This window comes from Aythya fuligula, chromosome 1 (genome assembly GCF_009819795.1).
Source record: "Aythya fuligula isolate bAytFul2 chromosome 1, bAytFul2.pri, whole genome shotgun sequence".
Lineage (NCBI taxonomy): Eukaryota > Metazoa > Chordata > Aves > Anseriformes > Anatidae > Aythya > Aythya fuligula.
The window spans coordinates 96,934,928-96,952,853 of record NC_045559.1 but is presented as its reverse complement, the minus strand read 5'-3'; the positions used below and the strand labels follow the sequence as shown (position 1 = coordinate 96,952,853).

The 17,926-nt window shown below is 46.6% G+C and overlaps 2 protein-coding genes across 6 annotated transcripts in view; one reads left to right on the top strand and one right to left on the bottom strand.

Moving 5' to 3' along the window:
* The first annotated feature begins 1,932 nt into the window (after positions 1-1,932).
* LOC116494916 (zinc finger protein 239-like) lies at positions 1,933-5,776 on the top strand. The gene is made up of 3 exons (XM_032197061.1): positions 1,933-2,184; positions 3,435-3,524; positions 4,093-5,776. The coding sequence occupies exons 2-3, from the start codon at positions 3,473-3,475 to the stop codon at positions 5,010-5,012; spliced, it is 972 nt and encodes a 323-aa protein (XP_032052952.1). The 5' UTR covers positions 1,933-2,184; positions 3,435-3,472; the 3' UTR covers positions 5,013-5,776.
* A 9,172-nt stretch (positions 5,777-14,948) lies between these two features.
* ILDR2 (immunoglobulin like domain containing receptor 2) overlaps positions 14,949-17,926 on the bottom strand; it is a 34,976-nt gene continuing 31,998 nt past the window's right edge. For all 5 annotated transcript variants that reach the window (XM_032207754.1, XM_032207755.1, XM_032207756.1 and 2 more), the window contains one exon: positions 14,949-17,517. In XM_032207754.1, coding sequence (XP_032063645.1) covers positions 17,482-17,517 — 36 coding nt within the window. In that variant the 3' untranslated portion in view covers positions 14,949-17,481. The remainder of the gene's footprint in view (positions 17,518-17,926) is intronic.

The following is a 17,926-nucleotide window of genomic DNA, read 5'->3' as shown; positions in this document are numbered from 1 at the left end:
GCGGAGGACCTTGGTGCAGATCCTCTTCAGCACAGCTCTTACTCAAGCAGCCAGCTCCCAGCCTGTGCTAATGCACATCCTCTGACATGCATGAGGAACTTTGCCCTTCTCCTTGTTAAACTACTTCAGGCCCAATTCTTGAGTTTCTCAGGTTTCCTTGGAACTGAATCTTTGATGTATGAATATCTCAGCTCCCACTCCATTTCAGTATCACCTGCTAACTGGCTATGGATGCGTTCTTTCTCATCACCCAAGTTGCTCATTAAAAAAAAAAAAAAAAAAAAAAAAAAAAAAAAAAAAAAGTCATTACTAACCACTGGCTGTTATGGGTCATGAATTAGACATTAAAATGTTGGCTGAGCCTGGAGGACCAGTAAGTTTTCAGCCTCTCAGTTTCCAAAGCAGATGCAGTAACCCATCAGAAGCATTATTAGAAACAAGGTGTATTACATCCCCTGTTCTCTTTTCATCCCTATCACCAGCCATGTCTTGATGGGAATCAGGGTGGTCAGTTGGGGTTTGTCCACAGCAGATCCACTCTGAGGTTTTCCAATCACCTCTTTTTCAATATGTATTTGGAAATGAATTTAGCAGTTTTCTTCACTGATGCTGGACAGCAGGCTGATGCCTGAGCCTACAGTGTCTCCTCCTATCAGTGTCAAAGTCATGGGCAGTACTTCAGTTTCATGTGCAGGACTACTTTCCTCTCTCTATTGTCTCTATGCATTTGTACTTTGACTGTGAACATATTGGTCCTCTACCCTCCATATTTCTAAGCAGATGTGCTGTGCTGCAAACATGACTGGGATGCAGCAATGCGCCTGACAGTCGTACTGTTTTACAAACTGATGGGGATATGTTTTCCCTTTCATTCTATTTCGGTATTCCCAGCTTATTTTGTTGATGGCCATTTCTCCATCTGTTCGGACCTAGAGAAATTACAGACTGCAAGCCTAACGAGCCCATATCAGACAGACTTCTCCAACAGAAAGTCTTTAATGCAAATTGATGCTTAAACCTAACAAACAAAGCCTCAGTGTGACAAAACAACCTTTCTCATTTCACTCTTAATTGCAATTCCCATATTGTTTAGGGCACACAGTCACTAAGGTTTCTGACTAATTCAAATCACTTTCGTGCCTTGCTAACAATTGCTTTAAGTGAAAAGGAAATCTGAGTGGCTTTGGGGGTGTTTTTATGCTTTGTTTCTAGGAAAGAGTCCCAGATTCCTTGAAAACCGCTCGTTCCTGTGCTGAGCCTGTCAGTCTTTGTGCACCACCACGAAGCACGCGCTGGGTATTCGGGCGTTTTAGCTCCTAAAAAAGCTGGGTAGTTTTCTGTAGTATGACACTGGAGCGGTGTGGCAGCGGTCCAGGCCCACGGTAAGGCAGCAGGGAAGCCCAAATGTCACCACAGCGAGCAAACAAACGCACCATGGCAAGAAAGACGGCTCCCCTAACACACCTGAGGGCAGAGCTCGCTCACGAGGGAAGACCCGGCCACCTCCTCCCACAGCCGCCCCCCGCAAGCCCCCCTCGGCCTGAGCTCCTGCCTGGCTCGGGGTGGGGGGGGGGGGGGGGCAGGGCTGGGAGTCGCCCCCCGCCACCCCATCGTGCCGGCCCCAAAACAGCCAGGCTCGGCCCTGCTGGGCCCGGCTGCTCCGCCCAGGAAGCGGCGCCCTTTGCCCGCGGAGCAGGAAGCGGCAGCCGCCGGCAGCGGGGCCGGCGCCGGGCGCCCTGCAGGTAGGCACGGCTCGGCTCGGCTCGGGTGTGGGGAGGGGGGCTCCCATCGCACCGACACTAAGCCAGCATGTGCTGGTGAAACCGTGCAGCTGCGCCATTAACTCTTTTTTTTTTTTTTTTTTTTTTTTTTTTTTTTTTTGGTGATGAAAACGTGCTCACCTTTTGATTTCAGCGTTGTGTATTCCAGATACCGGTTAGGGAAGGGAAGCTTTAAACACCTTCTCCTGAATGGCAGGTCCGTGCCTTTGTGCCCCGGGGTGACCATGCGGAGAGCGCGGCGGCAGCGCCTGGGGGGCAGGCGGCAGGAGCCCGAGGAGCTGGAGGTATGGAGCGCCACGCTGCCCTGGTTCCCGCAGGCTGCACAGGCACAGACAGCCACAGCTACAGGAGGGCTGCGGGGCTGAGCGGTCAGAGGATGAATGTCCGCCTGCAAGTAGCCGAGGTAAAGAAAATAAGTCATTGGGCCCAACCACAAAATCTGCTATTGTGATATGTGCTATTACTGTACTAAAGTCAAGGACCCCAGAATGGCACGGTGTGTTTGTCGGAGGTCCGGATCAGACACTCTTCCCACCTCATTTTAGTAAAGCTATGAACGTTGCATACAGTAACCTCCCAAACCGACGTGCACAGATGTTCTTACTGTCTTGGTTTTCACATTCAAACAGTAACACCAAGGATGTGTTTCTGCCAGTAACAGAAGGGAACTAACTCTTCCTTCTACCCTGTCCACTTGCTTTGAGGCTTACCCAAGTGGTTGTGGTTGGACATTTATCAAGATGCTGGTACCACCTCTGAAATGCGGAGAGATCTCCTTCTGTGAAGTTCCTGCTTGTTGACAGCCTTCTCAGAGAAACCCTGCTGTTTGTGGTTAGCTGCCTCAGGGAAAGTTTCTGTGTGGACAGGATTTTGTCTCCTCCTGCTTTAGAGTGAGGGCAAGCCATCTGGTACACACTGCAGCATGTAGATCGCTCAGTTGGCTTGTACCATCAACCTGTTGCAGCAGTTTCTTGGTAGTGGTAAAGTCCTGAGAGCTGTAAGGCTGCAGATAGCCTTACCATGGAACAGCTTGAAATGATGCATCTGCAGGGGTAGTCCCCTTCAGCATTCAGGGAATATTTAAAGTAGGAACTCAGATTATTCTAACGTCTAAGGTTTCTTTTTTGCACGTCTATTTTTTGTTGTTTTCTTTCTTCAAGGTTCTAGTTCAAGAAGTCTCTCTTTTGCTTGCTCCATTTTTTTCTGTCCCAACTGTGTCACCCAGGATCAAAGACTTAAGACTGGTGCTTTTGTAATCACTGGCATCTGAGGTCCAAAACCAGTCCCATCACCTCAGTTGTCTCCTTGATTCTGGCATTATCTAATCCCTTATTAACAATTACCTTTCGGTAAATAACTGCTAGTGATGAAGTGGACCACAATGAGGCGCCATCACTGCATGGTGTTTGTACCAGAGCCCGACTGTCCAGTTAGCCAATTGCATCTGGAGCTTGAATAGTTGTCCAGAGATGTATTTTTCATTTGGCTCAGCCATAAGTAAACAAGAAGGATCGATAGCTTGAAGTTCAGGGAATATGTTCCTGAAGTGATGCCTGTTCCCATATTCAGCAGGAGCAGTAGATTTTAAAGTATATTCTGTGATGCACTCTTGCTGAATATTCAACTAAGTTTAATTTTGTTTGCTTTTGTAAGAAGGATTCCTGATTGCTGAACCTGACATAAATGCCCAGATGGACAAAGGAGAAGATCAAGATCATGAGGTGCTGGAAGAGATGCATATGGGTGAGAAATAAATCAGATAAGTTTACAAACAGAGCAAGCAAATTGTTCTTTGAGCTTCCTCAAAGTTATTTAAGCTGCTTCATTTCATCCATCTCATCCTGAAATCTGGGCAGGCAGACCACCTGCCCTTGTCAGTGTACTGTTAAAAATATGTATGAGAAGACATAGTATTAAGAGAAAATATGAAGGTTTCCCAGGGACAAGGAAAGACCCATCACTGGAGGTGTTCAAAGCCAAGCTGGATAGGGCCTTGGCCAGTGTGATCTAGTGAGTGGCGTCCCTGCCTATGGCAGGGGGGTTGGAGAGGGATGATTTTTAAGGTCCCTTCCGACCCAGGCTATTCCATGATTCTATCAAACACCTATAGCATCCTGCTGCTTGTGGCACACATGCTCTGGGTCGCATGGTGAGGCTATGCTCCTATGGCTAGATTTTGCTTTGCTCCCAGTCCTTCCCTTTACTGCTTCTCCTACACAGTGCAGGCCAGGCTTCCTGGGAGAAGAGCTTGCCCATTTTCTGCCATGCCATCTCCAAGCAATAATCACAATTACTTGTGCATTTTTTCCAGGTGGTGAGGTAGATCCCCTTCACAACCACTTTGCAAGCGCAGATCAGCAGGATATGTTGGCAGTGGGGTCCAGAGGCGGAGAGCAACAGTTGGGTGATGGCCATGGAAGTCAGCGCGGCTCCTCAGAGGCACAGCGAGGTGACTATAGGCCGGCAGAGGAGGCTAAGCTGCCTTGCTCTGCCATCAGCCTTGTAAAAAGACAAGAGAGAGGGGTGGCAGCAGCCTCACGGCGAGCCCATCGCACAGAGCGGCCCACCATCTGCTCCGAGTGTGGCAAGGGCTTCAGCCGGAGCATCCACCTCATCCAGCACCAGCGAATGCACACCGGGGAGCGCCCGTTCCTGTGCGGGGAGTGCGGCAAGGGCTTCAGCCAGAGCTCCCATCTCATCCAGCACCGGCGGGTCCACACGGGCCAGAAGCCTTACACCTGCACGGAGTGTGGAAAGAGCTTCAGCCAGAGCTCCAACCTCCTGAAGCACCAGCGCATCCACACCGGGCTCAAACCCTACGTGTGCAGCGAGTGCGGGAAGATCTTCAGCGACAGCTCCACCTGCATCAAGCACCAGCGCATGCACACAGGCGAGCGGCCCTACAAGTGCCCAGCCTGCGGGAAATGCTTCAGCCAACACTCCCACCTCCTTCAGCACCAGCGAGCCCACGACGGTGTCCGGCCTTACTCCTGCGGGCAGTGTGGCAAATGTTTTGGGCAGAGCTCTGACCTCATTAACCACGCTCGGACCCACACGGGCGAGAAGCCTTACAAATGCAGCCAGTGTGGCCGGGGCTTCAGCGGCAACTCCAACCTCATCAAGCACACCCGCATCCACACAGGCGAGCAGCCGTACCGCTGCACACAGTGTGGGGAATGCTTTCGTTTCCAGCCCCAGCTGGTGCGCCACCAGAAACACCACACAGAGTAGTTGGCCCTGGGGACCATGGGCAGCAGCTACATGGTGCTGTGAAGACACCTGGACACCTCATGTGGGGCACGGATTTGGGGGGAGGGAGCCCTCAGAGACCGTCCCCTTTTCTTCTGGGTAGGCCTGTTTGTGAGCACTGCCCATGCGCACAAGAAAAGAGGGAAGCCACTGCCAAATGAACTAGTGCACATTCACTGCAGTGAGGTGGCTGTTCCCAGCCCCTCTTTCAGGGACAAGGGAAAAAAAAAAGGTGCTTACGGTATGGTACATTCAAGGCCAAGAGGGGAGAACACAATCGTTCCAAGGATCAGTGCCTTCTGCTTTCTTTTTTTTTTCTATGGGGTGTGATTTTTGCCCTGGTAAAAACCAGCTGAAATCTGTTTTCTCTACAAGCTGCCAGGATTTTGCCCTTGGGGTAAGGCCACAGCCTTACATGATTGCTCCCCTTAGAATCCACATCTCCCACTTGACAGTTTTCATGGTTTTAGGTGGTGTTAGCAGCTATTTATTTTAAACCCCCACAACACTGCCTGTGTTGTAGGCCCAGCTGATACTCTGTGGAGGCCCTGTCTATGGGATTGTGTTTTTGCTGGGTTGTATGGTTGTTAAATTGACAGTCCCAGAAATCATGCTGCTGTTTGACAGCTTAATCCTCAGCAGCAATTAAGTAAATTAACATCCTATTAGGCATTTCTCCCAGGTTCTTGTTTAGGCGCTCTTGTGGGTGGCACTTTATGAATGTTTTTGTAAGGCTTTTAAAAGTATTTAGGATGACTTTTTAAATTGTGATCTTCTAATTGTCAGTTGATGAAAAGGAAGAGAATGATGTTAATGATGTTTGAAAAATAAGCTATGTCAAACTTTGACTTCATATTAAATGTTAAACATTTTTTCTTGCATAAAACTTTTTAACTCAAACACCATTTTTGAGCTGTTAATGATTACAAAGAGTTGACTATGACATGGATTTCTAGAATTTCTGTGCATTTCTGCAAGCAGTTTTGATGTCGTCTTTAGTATTGACTTTCTAAGGAAAATGAGGGAGGCAGAATTCTGAGAAAGCAGAATGAGCTGACCTCTAAAGAGATGAGCTTCACTTTGAGGAGGAAAATACTACTACTGGGAATCTGTCTTTAAAAGGAATTCTAGCTCAGACGACCACTTGGTACGGGGGAGGAGAGAACTGGCAGTAATAACAAAGATGTTAATATCTCCAGCACGGAAGAACTCCTTGTAATGAACGTGGCAGTGTATACTGAAATGCCTGTTCCACCCACGGAGCCAAACAGGGGAAGAAATCACCGTGTGCTGTAGGCAAGAAAATGAAGTGATTGAATCTGTTGTGCTATAGAATTTTTTATTTTCAGCATTGCTTATGGGCCTAATGCTAACAGTGAGCTTTCAGATGGAGATGAGCTCCCAAGTAGCAGTTATCTCTAAGGGCTAGGAGAAGCCCATCTCAAAGAGCTCAGGATCCTGGGGAAAACAGCAAGCTGTGAGCAAAAGCAAAGTGATGGGAATTACTGGCTGAGTACTGCAGGCACATCTACACCTCCCTTAACCTCCAGATGGTGTTGTGGAGGGCTCAGCTTCATGCTCCACTAGCAGTAGAGATGGTTTAAGTCATTTGGTTTCACTCTACTCCCACTTTCTCCCCCAGAGCCTGAATTAATGTAACTGTGCAGGCTAACCGTTCACATGGCAGTGCCCTAAATCAAATCCATTAAATGATCCACATTTTTAAAATGAAAGATTTCAGAGAGTTCATTTTGAACTGCACGAGTCTTAGACCACAGCCTCACGAGCAGTAGGGTGCATACTACTGAGAGACTTGGTGACATAAAAATGGATGAGCCAACAAGCAAATAAATAACATGGCCAATACTGTTAGTTCCCAAACAAGACATCATTTAAGATGTTTCCTTACTACCGGTTTGGGTTTGCCTGTTTTTTCATCAATGTTTCTAGGGAAGATTAGACCTTAGACCTGGAAAGGCCTGACACATTGCCTTTATTTACTGCATTCCCTCAGCCACGGTGGGAGGACGTGTACCCCCGGTGCCACAGCATGATGGAAACTGCAATTCATTTCTGGTTCCCTTAGTGCATGTCCTGTTATCAAAAAGTTTATTGATTCTAAATGGCAGCTGCTTTTCTCCCCCATAAACTGGCTGAAAACCTCTCTTCCCTCTGAGCTGGAATGTCAGCATATTGTTAAGAAACAACAGCTGAGGACATTTTCTCTCCTACACCTTTCATATATGCACTTAGTCATGCATTCAGCAGGTAGGAAGGGCAGTAGGCCATTTTGGGGCCAGCCACCTTCCAGGAAAGGCAACTAAAATTCTGTGAGGAGTTGCCTGTAACTGCTGCATCTTTTTTTGGAGAGCTGGTTTTCACATTACTTAAGTGCCAGGTTGCCTCCTAGCTAGACAGGGCACATGTTGCTCTTGGTAATCTGTTCCCTGCTCTCCAAGACATGTCACTCCTGCAGGATATCCTAGTGGACAGCCCTGATCAACTAGTGGTCCTTTGGGAGCAATTTAGAGCTATGGCTTGTGGACTGTTGCAATTTCACTCTGCAACACAGCACAGAAGTGCACAAATCTTACGCAGAGCAGATGACTGGGGACAGGGCACCTATGTTCACTCCCTGGGACTATATTATACACCAGTGCAGACATAACCTGAGTAATCAGCTAAGATTATCAACATTCATGCAGCATTTCTCAGTTCCTTGCATTGTCACTTGATGTGTTGAAGCACAACAGCACACACACCCCATTTTGCTCCTGTGCTTGCTTTCAGTGCTTATCTGAAGACAGCTGCCTTCCTGTCCTCCTCCAGGCTCTCACTACCAGCTGCCTCACAGTGTCCTCCCCCAGTAGCTTAAATAGATTATCTAATATTTTGACCAGGGTTTGCTATTAATTGGAACAAGATTAATCATGAAATCAGAGTAATTGAGATGCTCAAACAGGAACCACTTAAGCTTAGCTGCAAAGACTGTGGGTGTTTTATTATTATTATTAATTGCCTACAAGTGAAGATGAGCTTTTCACAGAAGTGCCCAGATCTCAGGCCTGCCAGGCAGTACTTGGGATGCTACCTGCACTTTTCCTTTCGAAGATCATTGCAGTGGTACAAAACCATGCTAATGCTTTTCAAGTATGTTTTGAAAAGTGTGCTGCACGTGCCCAAGTGTTGAAACTTTTAGATTTCTAAGTTGTTTGAAGGCTCTAATACCCCACGTTGTTGGGAGCACTGTAACTCCACACCTTGTTGTGATGAGGAAAGTTGAGACACTTTTGTTTTAGCTACAATACAGTATCATAGCTTGATTAAGAAGTGTTTCATATCAGGAGAGCAGGCCATTCATGGAGACCTCTTGATTACAGAGCTCTGCTGCAATAACTTTGCAACTATTTACAAGAACCAGCCTGAGTTGCATGCTATGGAAACTGGGGAGTCACATTCCCTATTCAGGCACCATACTGGGCTGAACAGAAGGCAGCCTCTGATCTCTCTGCTTACGAACTGAACACAAAAATGACTATATATAAAAACATGTTTCTAGAGAAAAAACAACAACTTACTTCGCTCCTCCAGCACTACTTAAAGCATACCTTAGTCTCCAAGTCTGCTACCCACACATGTTTTGTCACTCTGGTCATTAGATGAAGGTCTATTTGTGTACAGGACCAAGTGCTCTCCTCTTGGTCTCGGCAGCTCAGTTGTTCAGCAGAGATGCAGGTCCCACATTGCATCATTTGGTGCTGCACAATGCAGTCTCTGTAAATAGGCTGCACCGAGATGCTTGCAGATTGTATTTGCTAATTTGTTTCACTTCCTCAGAAATCCTGGGTGCTTGATTCTGCTGATGGTTTCAGCACTAGGTGGCAGAACTCCAAGTCCTAAAGAAAACTGTTCCAGGTAGCAGGCCCTTCGGCACACACTTAATCACAGTAACCAGGTACACACAGAGACTTTTAAGTTTGAGGAATACTTTCCTAAAATGCAGAACTTTAACTGTACAGGCCTATGCTTCAAAGTCTAAGTTTTCCAAAGCTTGAAAGAGAAACCAGGAAGAGCTTATATAGCTAAGCTCATCCTCCTTGCAGAATGTCACTGGTCTGAAGATGAGAGGCAGGTGCTCCTTGTCAAGGTGCTGATAGGGGGCTGCTCCCTAAGGGGAGCCTGTGAGGGGCAGCAGCAAGCCAGGTCCTCTGGGGCCAGAGGCCTCTGGGCAGTGCTTGTTGGCTAATGTGCTTTAGCCATGCTTTACATCCTCCAGTCAGGAGGGATGCTGTTTGCATGGACCACCAGTGTCTTTTCTGTGGTTGTACATCAATTTAGTGGCAACAAATAGGTACTAGCTGTCCTTAGGTAGGACATGACAGTATATTTGCAAGAGGTAAAGTCTTTAGCATTTTAAGTTTTACCCGATCTCCACCTTCCTGGAGGTTAAAACCCTTGCCAAACCTTCTAAGTCCAAGGTGAGCAGGACTGAGGCCTGTAGAAACACAAGCTCTGTCTTTGCCAGGAAACAGGACTTCAAAAGACTTCATCCCTGCCCATGGCATGGGGTTGGAAGTGGATGGCCTTTAAGGTCCCTTCCAACCCAAGTCTTTCCATGGTTCTGTGACTAAATAAATTAAACATTTAGCAGGCTCTTGAGTATAAAATGCATCCAGTTGGAGCTCAGACTCTCGCTACCCTGGAGTACCTATTCAGAGGTAAATATGCTGACAAATCTGTTGCTCACAGAGAAGATGTGATAAAAGGCACACAAAAAATCACCAACAGCTGCTCAGGAGAGGGGCTGGTGGAAGTGAACTTGGGCGGTAACCAGAAAGGATTTCTACCACACACTGAGGACTGACTGAAAGCACAACACCTCTTGTAATAAGTGGTCCTTTGCCATGTGAGGCTTTTTTTTTTTTTTCAAGCTCATTTCTCTAGTTCAGAAATGGGCCTGAAACACCAACCTGCACCTAGAGTGGAGCACGCAGGCCCAACTGGATCTGAACATAGAGCAGCCTCATATGTACAGGGGGTGGTTGGAAGACACTGGCAGAGCTGTCAGAGCCTCTGAGCCCCTGACCTGGACGTGGACAGGGCCCTTACCACATGGCCCCCGTGTGCCCGTCCCCATTGTCAGCGGTGGAGCAGCAGGGTCCAGGCCCGGGCCACTCCACAGTGTGTGAGGGGATGTCCAAAAGCAAAGTGGGGTGGGTGGCCGGGCCTGCAGGCAGCTGTGGGTGAAGCAGGGACAGAATCGAGTCCCCCCCAATCCTCTCCCCAGCACAAAGGGGTCAGGGGCGGCATTGGGCAGGTGTGCATCCCCTCAGTGCTGTTCTCCAAGCTGAGGGGCCTGGTGGGTCCCCAAGGATGGAGCTTGCTTACAGGTGTCTGTAGGCCGGGGGACATGGCTGTTGGCTTGGTAGGGTATGAATGTGAGGACTGAGCCTGTGTCTGGATCCACATTTGCCAAGGAAAGAAGCCAAGGCATGGTCTCAGCATGCAGTGGGGCCACTGGTGACACAGCCCAGCACTTGTGAGCGGCAGCAGGAATGGGACAGGGATTGCCAGGGCCTGGCCAGCACTGCCCTAGGGAGCAGGTGGCACTGCATCACTTCCCACTTCACAGGAAGGCAACTGAAGAGCCAGGAGATGACGGTTCTTGCACCATTGGTACTGCACACTCTTCTTGCTCCTGCACCTGTCTGCTGGCACTGCCTGCCAGATAGGGATCTGAACACGTAAATGCTGTGCAGATTACACCCACAAACTGTGAGAACCCACACCCATTATTTACAGCAGGGAGACGGGGGCTGAATGAAGGTACTTGCTTATGAGAGAGGAGAACCATCAATCCAGAGTATTGCAGACATAAGGACAAAAAGGTCAAACTGCCAAAATGAAAGAGTGTGTCTGTAGAAAAAAAAAAGGTAAAGCTTCTCAATAAAATCTGCAGGGAAGAAGCTTTTGTGTCTGCATGACCAGGGAAGGATCCAGTGAAGCTCCATAGGGTACTTTGAGGCATTTCTTGTATGAAGGGAGGGTGGGCAGAACGTGCTCCTTTATGTTATCCCATGAGCTAGGGTATTTATGAAGGGCTCTGCTGCTCCCCTGGAAAATTTTTGTTGTATCATCCATTAATTAAAATAGGTTGAAAACCACTCATGTCAACTGCTCATTTCTTGGCAAAAAGTGGGCAAATTGTTTTGCCTGCAGGATAATAAAAAAGCAGATTGGTGGTAGCTTTTCCTGCTTTTATTCGCCATGGTGACAACTCAAAAGCGACAACTGTGAAACTGCAAGCATTGTAAATGTATAATGCTTGGTAATTGGGGATGAGGATGTGTCCCAAAAAGCTATAAGAGTGTTGTATTTTCATTGTACAGAGCATTCATTGTAAGGTCTTTCTTACCACCATCTCCCATTTTGAAGATTAATTACAGGAGAGAGAGGAAATCTAAGGAAAATAGCAAAAGCTGAGTACAGCAAAGAAAGCCATTCACTCACTGCATAATAGGGGAAAAAATAGTTATTGCAGATAAGCAACCACAATAAAAAATGGCAAATAAAACAAACATATCTCTTTGATAAGCAGCAAGAGGACTATATCCCTGGCTGGAGATTTCGATAGGCTCTGTGAAAAGCTCGTGGCAGCAGGGCACCTGGCTCCCACCCAGCGCTCCGCACTGCATGATTTGTACAGCGGAGCCACAGTCACCTGTTGGGATATGTAAGAAGGGCAGCACTGGTGCTCCACAGGTGTGACAGGGACGGGGTGCATAAGAGCCTCCTGTCACCTGCACACTCATTTGGTGCTTTAGGCACAGAGGGAATGCGGTTCTCAGGGCACAAGTAAAGGCTTTGCAGGGTAAAATAAATAAAAAAATAAAATCTCTCAAAGTGAGCAGGTGTGGCAAAGATCCACCAAGAGGCGCTGGAGATTAAAACCTTGCCATTTCCTTGACCTGAGTTTTGTTTTTTAAATGAGCCTGTCAGCTTTTAATTCATGCTTTTAAACTCAAATGTAACTAACAGCATCTTGGAATCCCATTTGGTTTCTATGACTCATGAAACACTGCTTCCCTCTGCCACTGCTCTCACCAAGGACAATGAAATTTGAATGGATTTGCTTCTGTTGTCTGTACTCCAGAGCTTACTGCAGCTGCCCTGGGGTTGAAAACAGTATTTACTTGTTTTGAAATTGTGTTCAGCTAGAATTTTTAAAATATTTCCAGTAACATCTCTGCTTAGGCTTGGGAGAATATAGAGCAGGCTTGGGGTTTTCTTTTGTGTTTTCTGTACTTTTTGCCTTTATAGTGTTTTGTTTTTATTTTTTGGTGGTGTTTGTTGCTGTATTGTTTTTTGTTTTGTTTTGTTTTGTTCTTTTTTTTCAAAGTGCCACTTGGTCCACATCTAAACTGACTGGAACTGGTCAGGGAGGGATTACAAGCATGACACAAAATGACAGGCAGAAAGGGAGAGGAGGCAAAGGTCCCTCCTGGCAAACGTCCCTGCACAGGCTGGGGCAAATGTCCAAAAGCAATTGTAAAGATCGCAAGAGAACTTGCATGGGAGTCATGGCAGAGTCCTTCCTTTAGTAGCAGCTAACTTTATTCTTAGAGTTGTTCTGTGCCTGATGCTGGTAATTCAGCTGGCATTTTTGAGGTGGTATCAAAACTGATAGCCAACCCGTCCCATTATGTACAGGGATGTCTTTCCTGATCTCCCAGGGAATGGGAAAGTGGCTTCATGAGCTCCAAGTGAAGATGAGGATGATTTCAGCAACACAGCTGCTGCATAAAGTGCCTATGCCGGTGCTGTACCACAGGTTTCAGGAGTCAGGGTCAGTTCTGCAGCGCCTGGCTTATGCCAAAGGCCTCTTTGCTCCTAGACCCAGTCAAGGAAAGAGCTGTATCTACTTCAGCTTTCATTTCCACATGTCCTAAACCTGTATTTAGTGACACAGAGTGGATCCTCCCCCACAACTTATTGTGAAAGGCCCCTAGAGAAAGAAGGTAGATCTACGCATTTCCTCAGTGGAACAGTCCATGACACTGTACTTATTTTCAGAATAGCCCAGGCATGATAAACACTGTGTCCATGTACCTGTAAAAGTTTGTAGCTATGTTTGGCTTACAAAATGTTGTGTGACTGCTTCTTCTTAGAGATTCCTATCTATACAGGTCAGGGGCTGCCCTGCATCTCTTCAGAGAAGCAGCTTGGGAGGGGACCTTGGGTTAAATGAGACACACAGACCCCTCTGAGTATGTGTGGAGGGAGCAGTCAGTGTGTCCAAGGCAACCTGCAACAGTAGGAGTAGGCTGGCAAGTTGGCCGAGAAAAGTTCTTCTGTGCAATGCCAGAAGGAGGCTGGTCACATGCCAGTGGTGCCATCCATGTGTGGTTAACTGTCCTAAAACCCCTCAAAAAATTATCTGAGAATGAGAGTTATCCATTTTTAGAAGGCCAGTTTTTCATCTTAATATGCCTGATCTGGATACTTTCTTTGCTGCTCCCTCCCACAAATTTCTCTGGCCAGTTTTAGGTAATTCTTTGAAGGAGATTCATATGTTAAAGTCTTCATTGGCTGCAAAACCATTCGTCTTATTTCTGTTGCAGGAGAACTGGTATTACGCACCTAGAGTGGGCTTGTCAGAAAAAAAAGGCCAGGGAAGCAGGGTAACTGCTAGTCCATGGCAGTGGTACTCAGAGAGTCACCAGCCAGAGCCAAAGCCACGATGCACTGAGCTGCTGAGGGGCCCACGCATCAAAGCAGGAGCAGAAACCTTCCAGGGAAACTCGGCATACGTTTCACAAAAGGTGAGCTGGGCCTGCGGCACATTGCCGATGGCTGTCTCTAACTTAATAACTCGGGCTATGATGTTTAGTTTCAGTCCCTTCCCCTATATTATATGCTAACACAAAGAATAATGCTGGCTGGCTGGCTGAGCTGATGTATGGTAGAGTTTCTCCAAGTTTCCAAGTATTCAAGGTGCTAGCTTTGTTAACTTTCCATTTCAGTGGAAGTGGATTGGTTTGAGGATATTTGCACTAAAGCCACCACATGGAAATTTTACAATGTACCTTAAAGGAATAGTGGGATTATTAAGAAGTCATCACTGTTGGCATTTATTTTCCCATTCCGTCAAAACTTTTTTCAGTAGCCCAGATAACATTTTCGACAGCACTGCCAGATTTACTGCTCATGCTTGATCCTGTTGTTGCTCTAAGGGCTCATAATTTTTTTACAGGATTCACTCATCATCTTAGTTGTCTTCTTAGCTAGTCACTGTTGTGATGCTTCATTTTAAGGCCACAAAACCATCTGCATCCTTGACATGACTCAGACACCCATATCCTGTATGAAAAGGATTTTAATTTTATGCCAGCAATAAAAATTGATCACTGGAAAATTTATAATTTGAGACCCCGGTACACCCACGTCAGATTAAGTGCAGGAATCAGGCTCGTTATTTTCCAACGCCTGCATCCTGCAGGTGCTCTGAACGATGGTGCAGGCACAAAGCTACCCTTACCTCCTCTCTGAAACAAGTGACTCCTCATGGCCCCTCCATCAGCCTCTGGCTCCCTGTTCCTCTCTGCTGCTTACCCAAGAGTCACAAGTCACTAGGGCTAGGTAGCTATGGAGATGAAAGCCCTGCTCTACGTCACCCTTTGCTTTCTGATTTGGTCCATTTGGTGCCTATGCAGATACATTTCCTGTGGGAAAAATAGAGATGGCTTCAGGACAGACACCATCAGTAACTGAGAACTCCTTCAGATTTGTATAGGGAGATACAAATGGGCTGCTAAAATATTTGGAAAATATAAAATTTTAGAATAAAGGCACAGCCAACTGATGGGTGTTGCCCAGATCTGACTTTAGGGAATTAAGACCTGCTTTTTTTTTTTTTTCTTTAGGCTGATTTTTTTTATCATCTGGTAAAACTTGTAGAATCACTAATCATAAAATCTTCAGTACTATTCCAGGTACTTGGGTTCAAAAGAAATGTTGGACAGTTCTTACGAACAATTGTTTCTACGGATAAAATTGTTCTCTTGAGAGAATTAGCTTACAACTACTTTTCTACATGCTAAGTAAATAAAATGTCAACTTCCTAAACACAGTGTGCAAATACACTAAAGTACCAGGCATCAAGCAAACAAAAGTGATTCAGATAAACGAAGGGAAGGATTGCATTTTTAATATACACAACTCATTCCTGAGGGCTTGATCAAATCAACTACAGTGACTGAGATAAGGGACAGACACAAATGAAACGAGATTTTGAAAGCTCTGGCTTTCAGAGTGATTTAAAAGATACAGGTATTCAGAGAATGTTAAATCACTGTTTTGGCCCCTTTCTGACACAATTATTGTTGCAGACACACATTCAAATCTCCATGTAAAATGGTTCCTGGGTCTGCTGGATGTCTGATGACAGGACAGCAGGATAAACTCCCCTAAAATCATAACATAGAGGTTCCCAAGGTTTTTCATTCCAACAAAACGTTAACAGTTTTGCTGGTTGTATCAGCATATGTCAGAGGTGAAATATTTAATTTTAAATGGCACGTAGTGTATTCTTCTCGAGGCACTGGAGTTGAGATGGAAACCACCTGCCAGCCTTTTGTTAACCATCCTGTGGTTCTCCTAGGAACATACGTTAAAGATGAGAAAAGATCAAAATACTTACAGTTTTGTCTCTCCAGCCATAATGCAAAGCAGAGGCAGGTATAGTATGCCCCTACAGGATAATCCTTTGGCCAGGAAGACCCAGGACTAGAATTTACAAATCTGCACTCACCACTAGAGAAGCGTGGAGAAGACATCCTTGTGTCATTCACCTAGTGTGAAAAACTGGAATGTCATGACAGCTGTGGAGATCATTCATCCTCTCCTCTGACCATTCCTGGTGAACTATATGGCGAAGGAGTAGTACAGAAAGTAATCTGCAATTTTTATGGAGAACTGCAGTGATGTTCATTAATCCAGTGTTCAAAAACGTATTGCTAGAGCGAGCACCTAACAAATTTGAGGCCAGGTAGCTACCAAATTTCCAGAGTTAAGAAAGATGGCATTTCAGAAGCTGACAGTGTCCATAACACAATATGGCACTAAATCGTTTCTAGGCCTGACAGCAATCAAGATACTGGACCTTAAAATATTCCCACCATTTTCCCTCACATTATGAATTTAGCAGCTAAAAATTAAAGAAATGACTGCATTATACCCTATGAAATCCAGAATGTAAGGCTTCCAGATGGTGCGAAGCACTCACTTCCAAATTCAGCTGTTCCTGAGACAACAGCCACTAAAATCATGTCACAACTGTAGTGACTGAAACAAGTGTAATTGAAAAAAGTGACTTTCAAAGCTTGTGTTCATCCACAGCATTAATTCTTTCTCTGTTGCTCTTACTGCTCTGTTCAGTGCCTGAGAACAATGACCAGAAAAGAGTGATACCAATAGCACAGAATGAAGATCTGCAGCCTTCTCACTGCAATTTTTCCCCTTTTGCTTCTTTAAAACAAAAAGGCCGCTATGCAGAGAGGTCTGGTGGTGCTGGAAGCAGAACACCAGCAAAACTAGAGCACTGCTTCTGATATGGTGGTGTAAATGTTCTAGCTTGAAGCTCTACAGGGCCATAGCTCAGCTGCAAGAAAATGCAACTTTATCAAAACAAATCACAGTTGGGGACGGGGGAGAAAAACACATCATGCTCTCATCACAAGAAAAGCTACTTTGATCCACTTTCAAAACAATACATCAATCTCACTTGCAACTCTCATCACAAAATGAACGTAACTAAATATATTGAACAAACCAGCCCATACTTGTCTCTGTCTCTCTCTCTCTGTTCAGCCCTTGCCACAGAAACACCTCATCAGTCCCTGCTGTATGGTGTCTGAAAGGATGTAGATTTTCTTTCATAATTTAGGGCCTGATCAGCTGGAGGCGGTCTGCAGCTGTAAGAACAAGGCCTCCTCCCAGCATGGGGATGATGCTGAATAGGCTCCAAGTATAAGCATGGGATGATATTGATCCAAACAGAGAAGAGAGGAGACAGAGAGAGCAAGAGGTATGCACACGGGCCTCTCCCAGCACGTGAGGCAGGGCAAGAGGCACAACGGCAGCCTCGCTCGTAGTTCAGGGCTGCAGGGGCAGCAGGGATATGGCTGCCTTCCAGCGCAGAATGGAGGATGCCAGGGAGAGCCCTGGCCTCATTTTCTTTGCAGACTCCCAGAGCCTCTGAGATCAGGTGCTGTTCGTGGGAGTCTGTCTCTTAGGAGAGCCTCTGCTCCCCTGATGAAATAAACGATATGAACTGAGTCCGAGGCTGGTGGCTGCAAAGGTTCACGGGGGCCTGTTTCGCTTGTTGCTCTGTATCTTTTCCACCACAGTCACCTCGTGGTATCCAGCCCATCAACATGACATGTCCACAACTTCACACCACGAGGGACATCCTCGTTGGGAAATCGTTCTGAGAGGAAAGAGAGGAGACAAGTGTCAATAGGAGAGCACCCACAGAACGGACAAAGAGACAGATGTAGCTTCGACAGAGACACAACTGGAGAGTGACAACTTTTTCAGGCTCACGCCCCTGTTCTTTCTTGGACAGGCCACTTTGCTCAGGCCCAAGACCCAAGCTCTTGGCTCCCCCTCCCCAACAGCCACAGTCTCATCAGCCCTCACGAGCCCTGACTGGAGCAGGATGTTTCTCACTTGCTGGCATTCTGGGTGACAGATGCCTTTAGTGTGCATGGCACATGAGCCCAGGGCCATGGGCACGCACCCACAGGCATCTGTCACCTCACCCCTTTCATAATGATCCCACTGAGGTCTCTCGCAGGGTTCCTCATGCTATCTGGGGTTCCCCACACTCTGACTCC

What these genes read in the sequence shown, in the direction of transcription:
- LOC116494916 (XM_032197061.1), top strand. Translation starts at nt 3,473, where the DNA reads ATGGACAAAGGAGAAGATCAAGATCATGAGGTGCTGGAAGAGATGCAT. An exon ending in GCTGGAAGAGATGCATATGG is followed by an intron (nt 3,525 to 4,092) that starts GTGAGAAATAAA and finishes CATTTTTTCCAG; the next exon opens with GTGGTGAGGTAGATCCCCTT.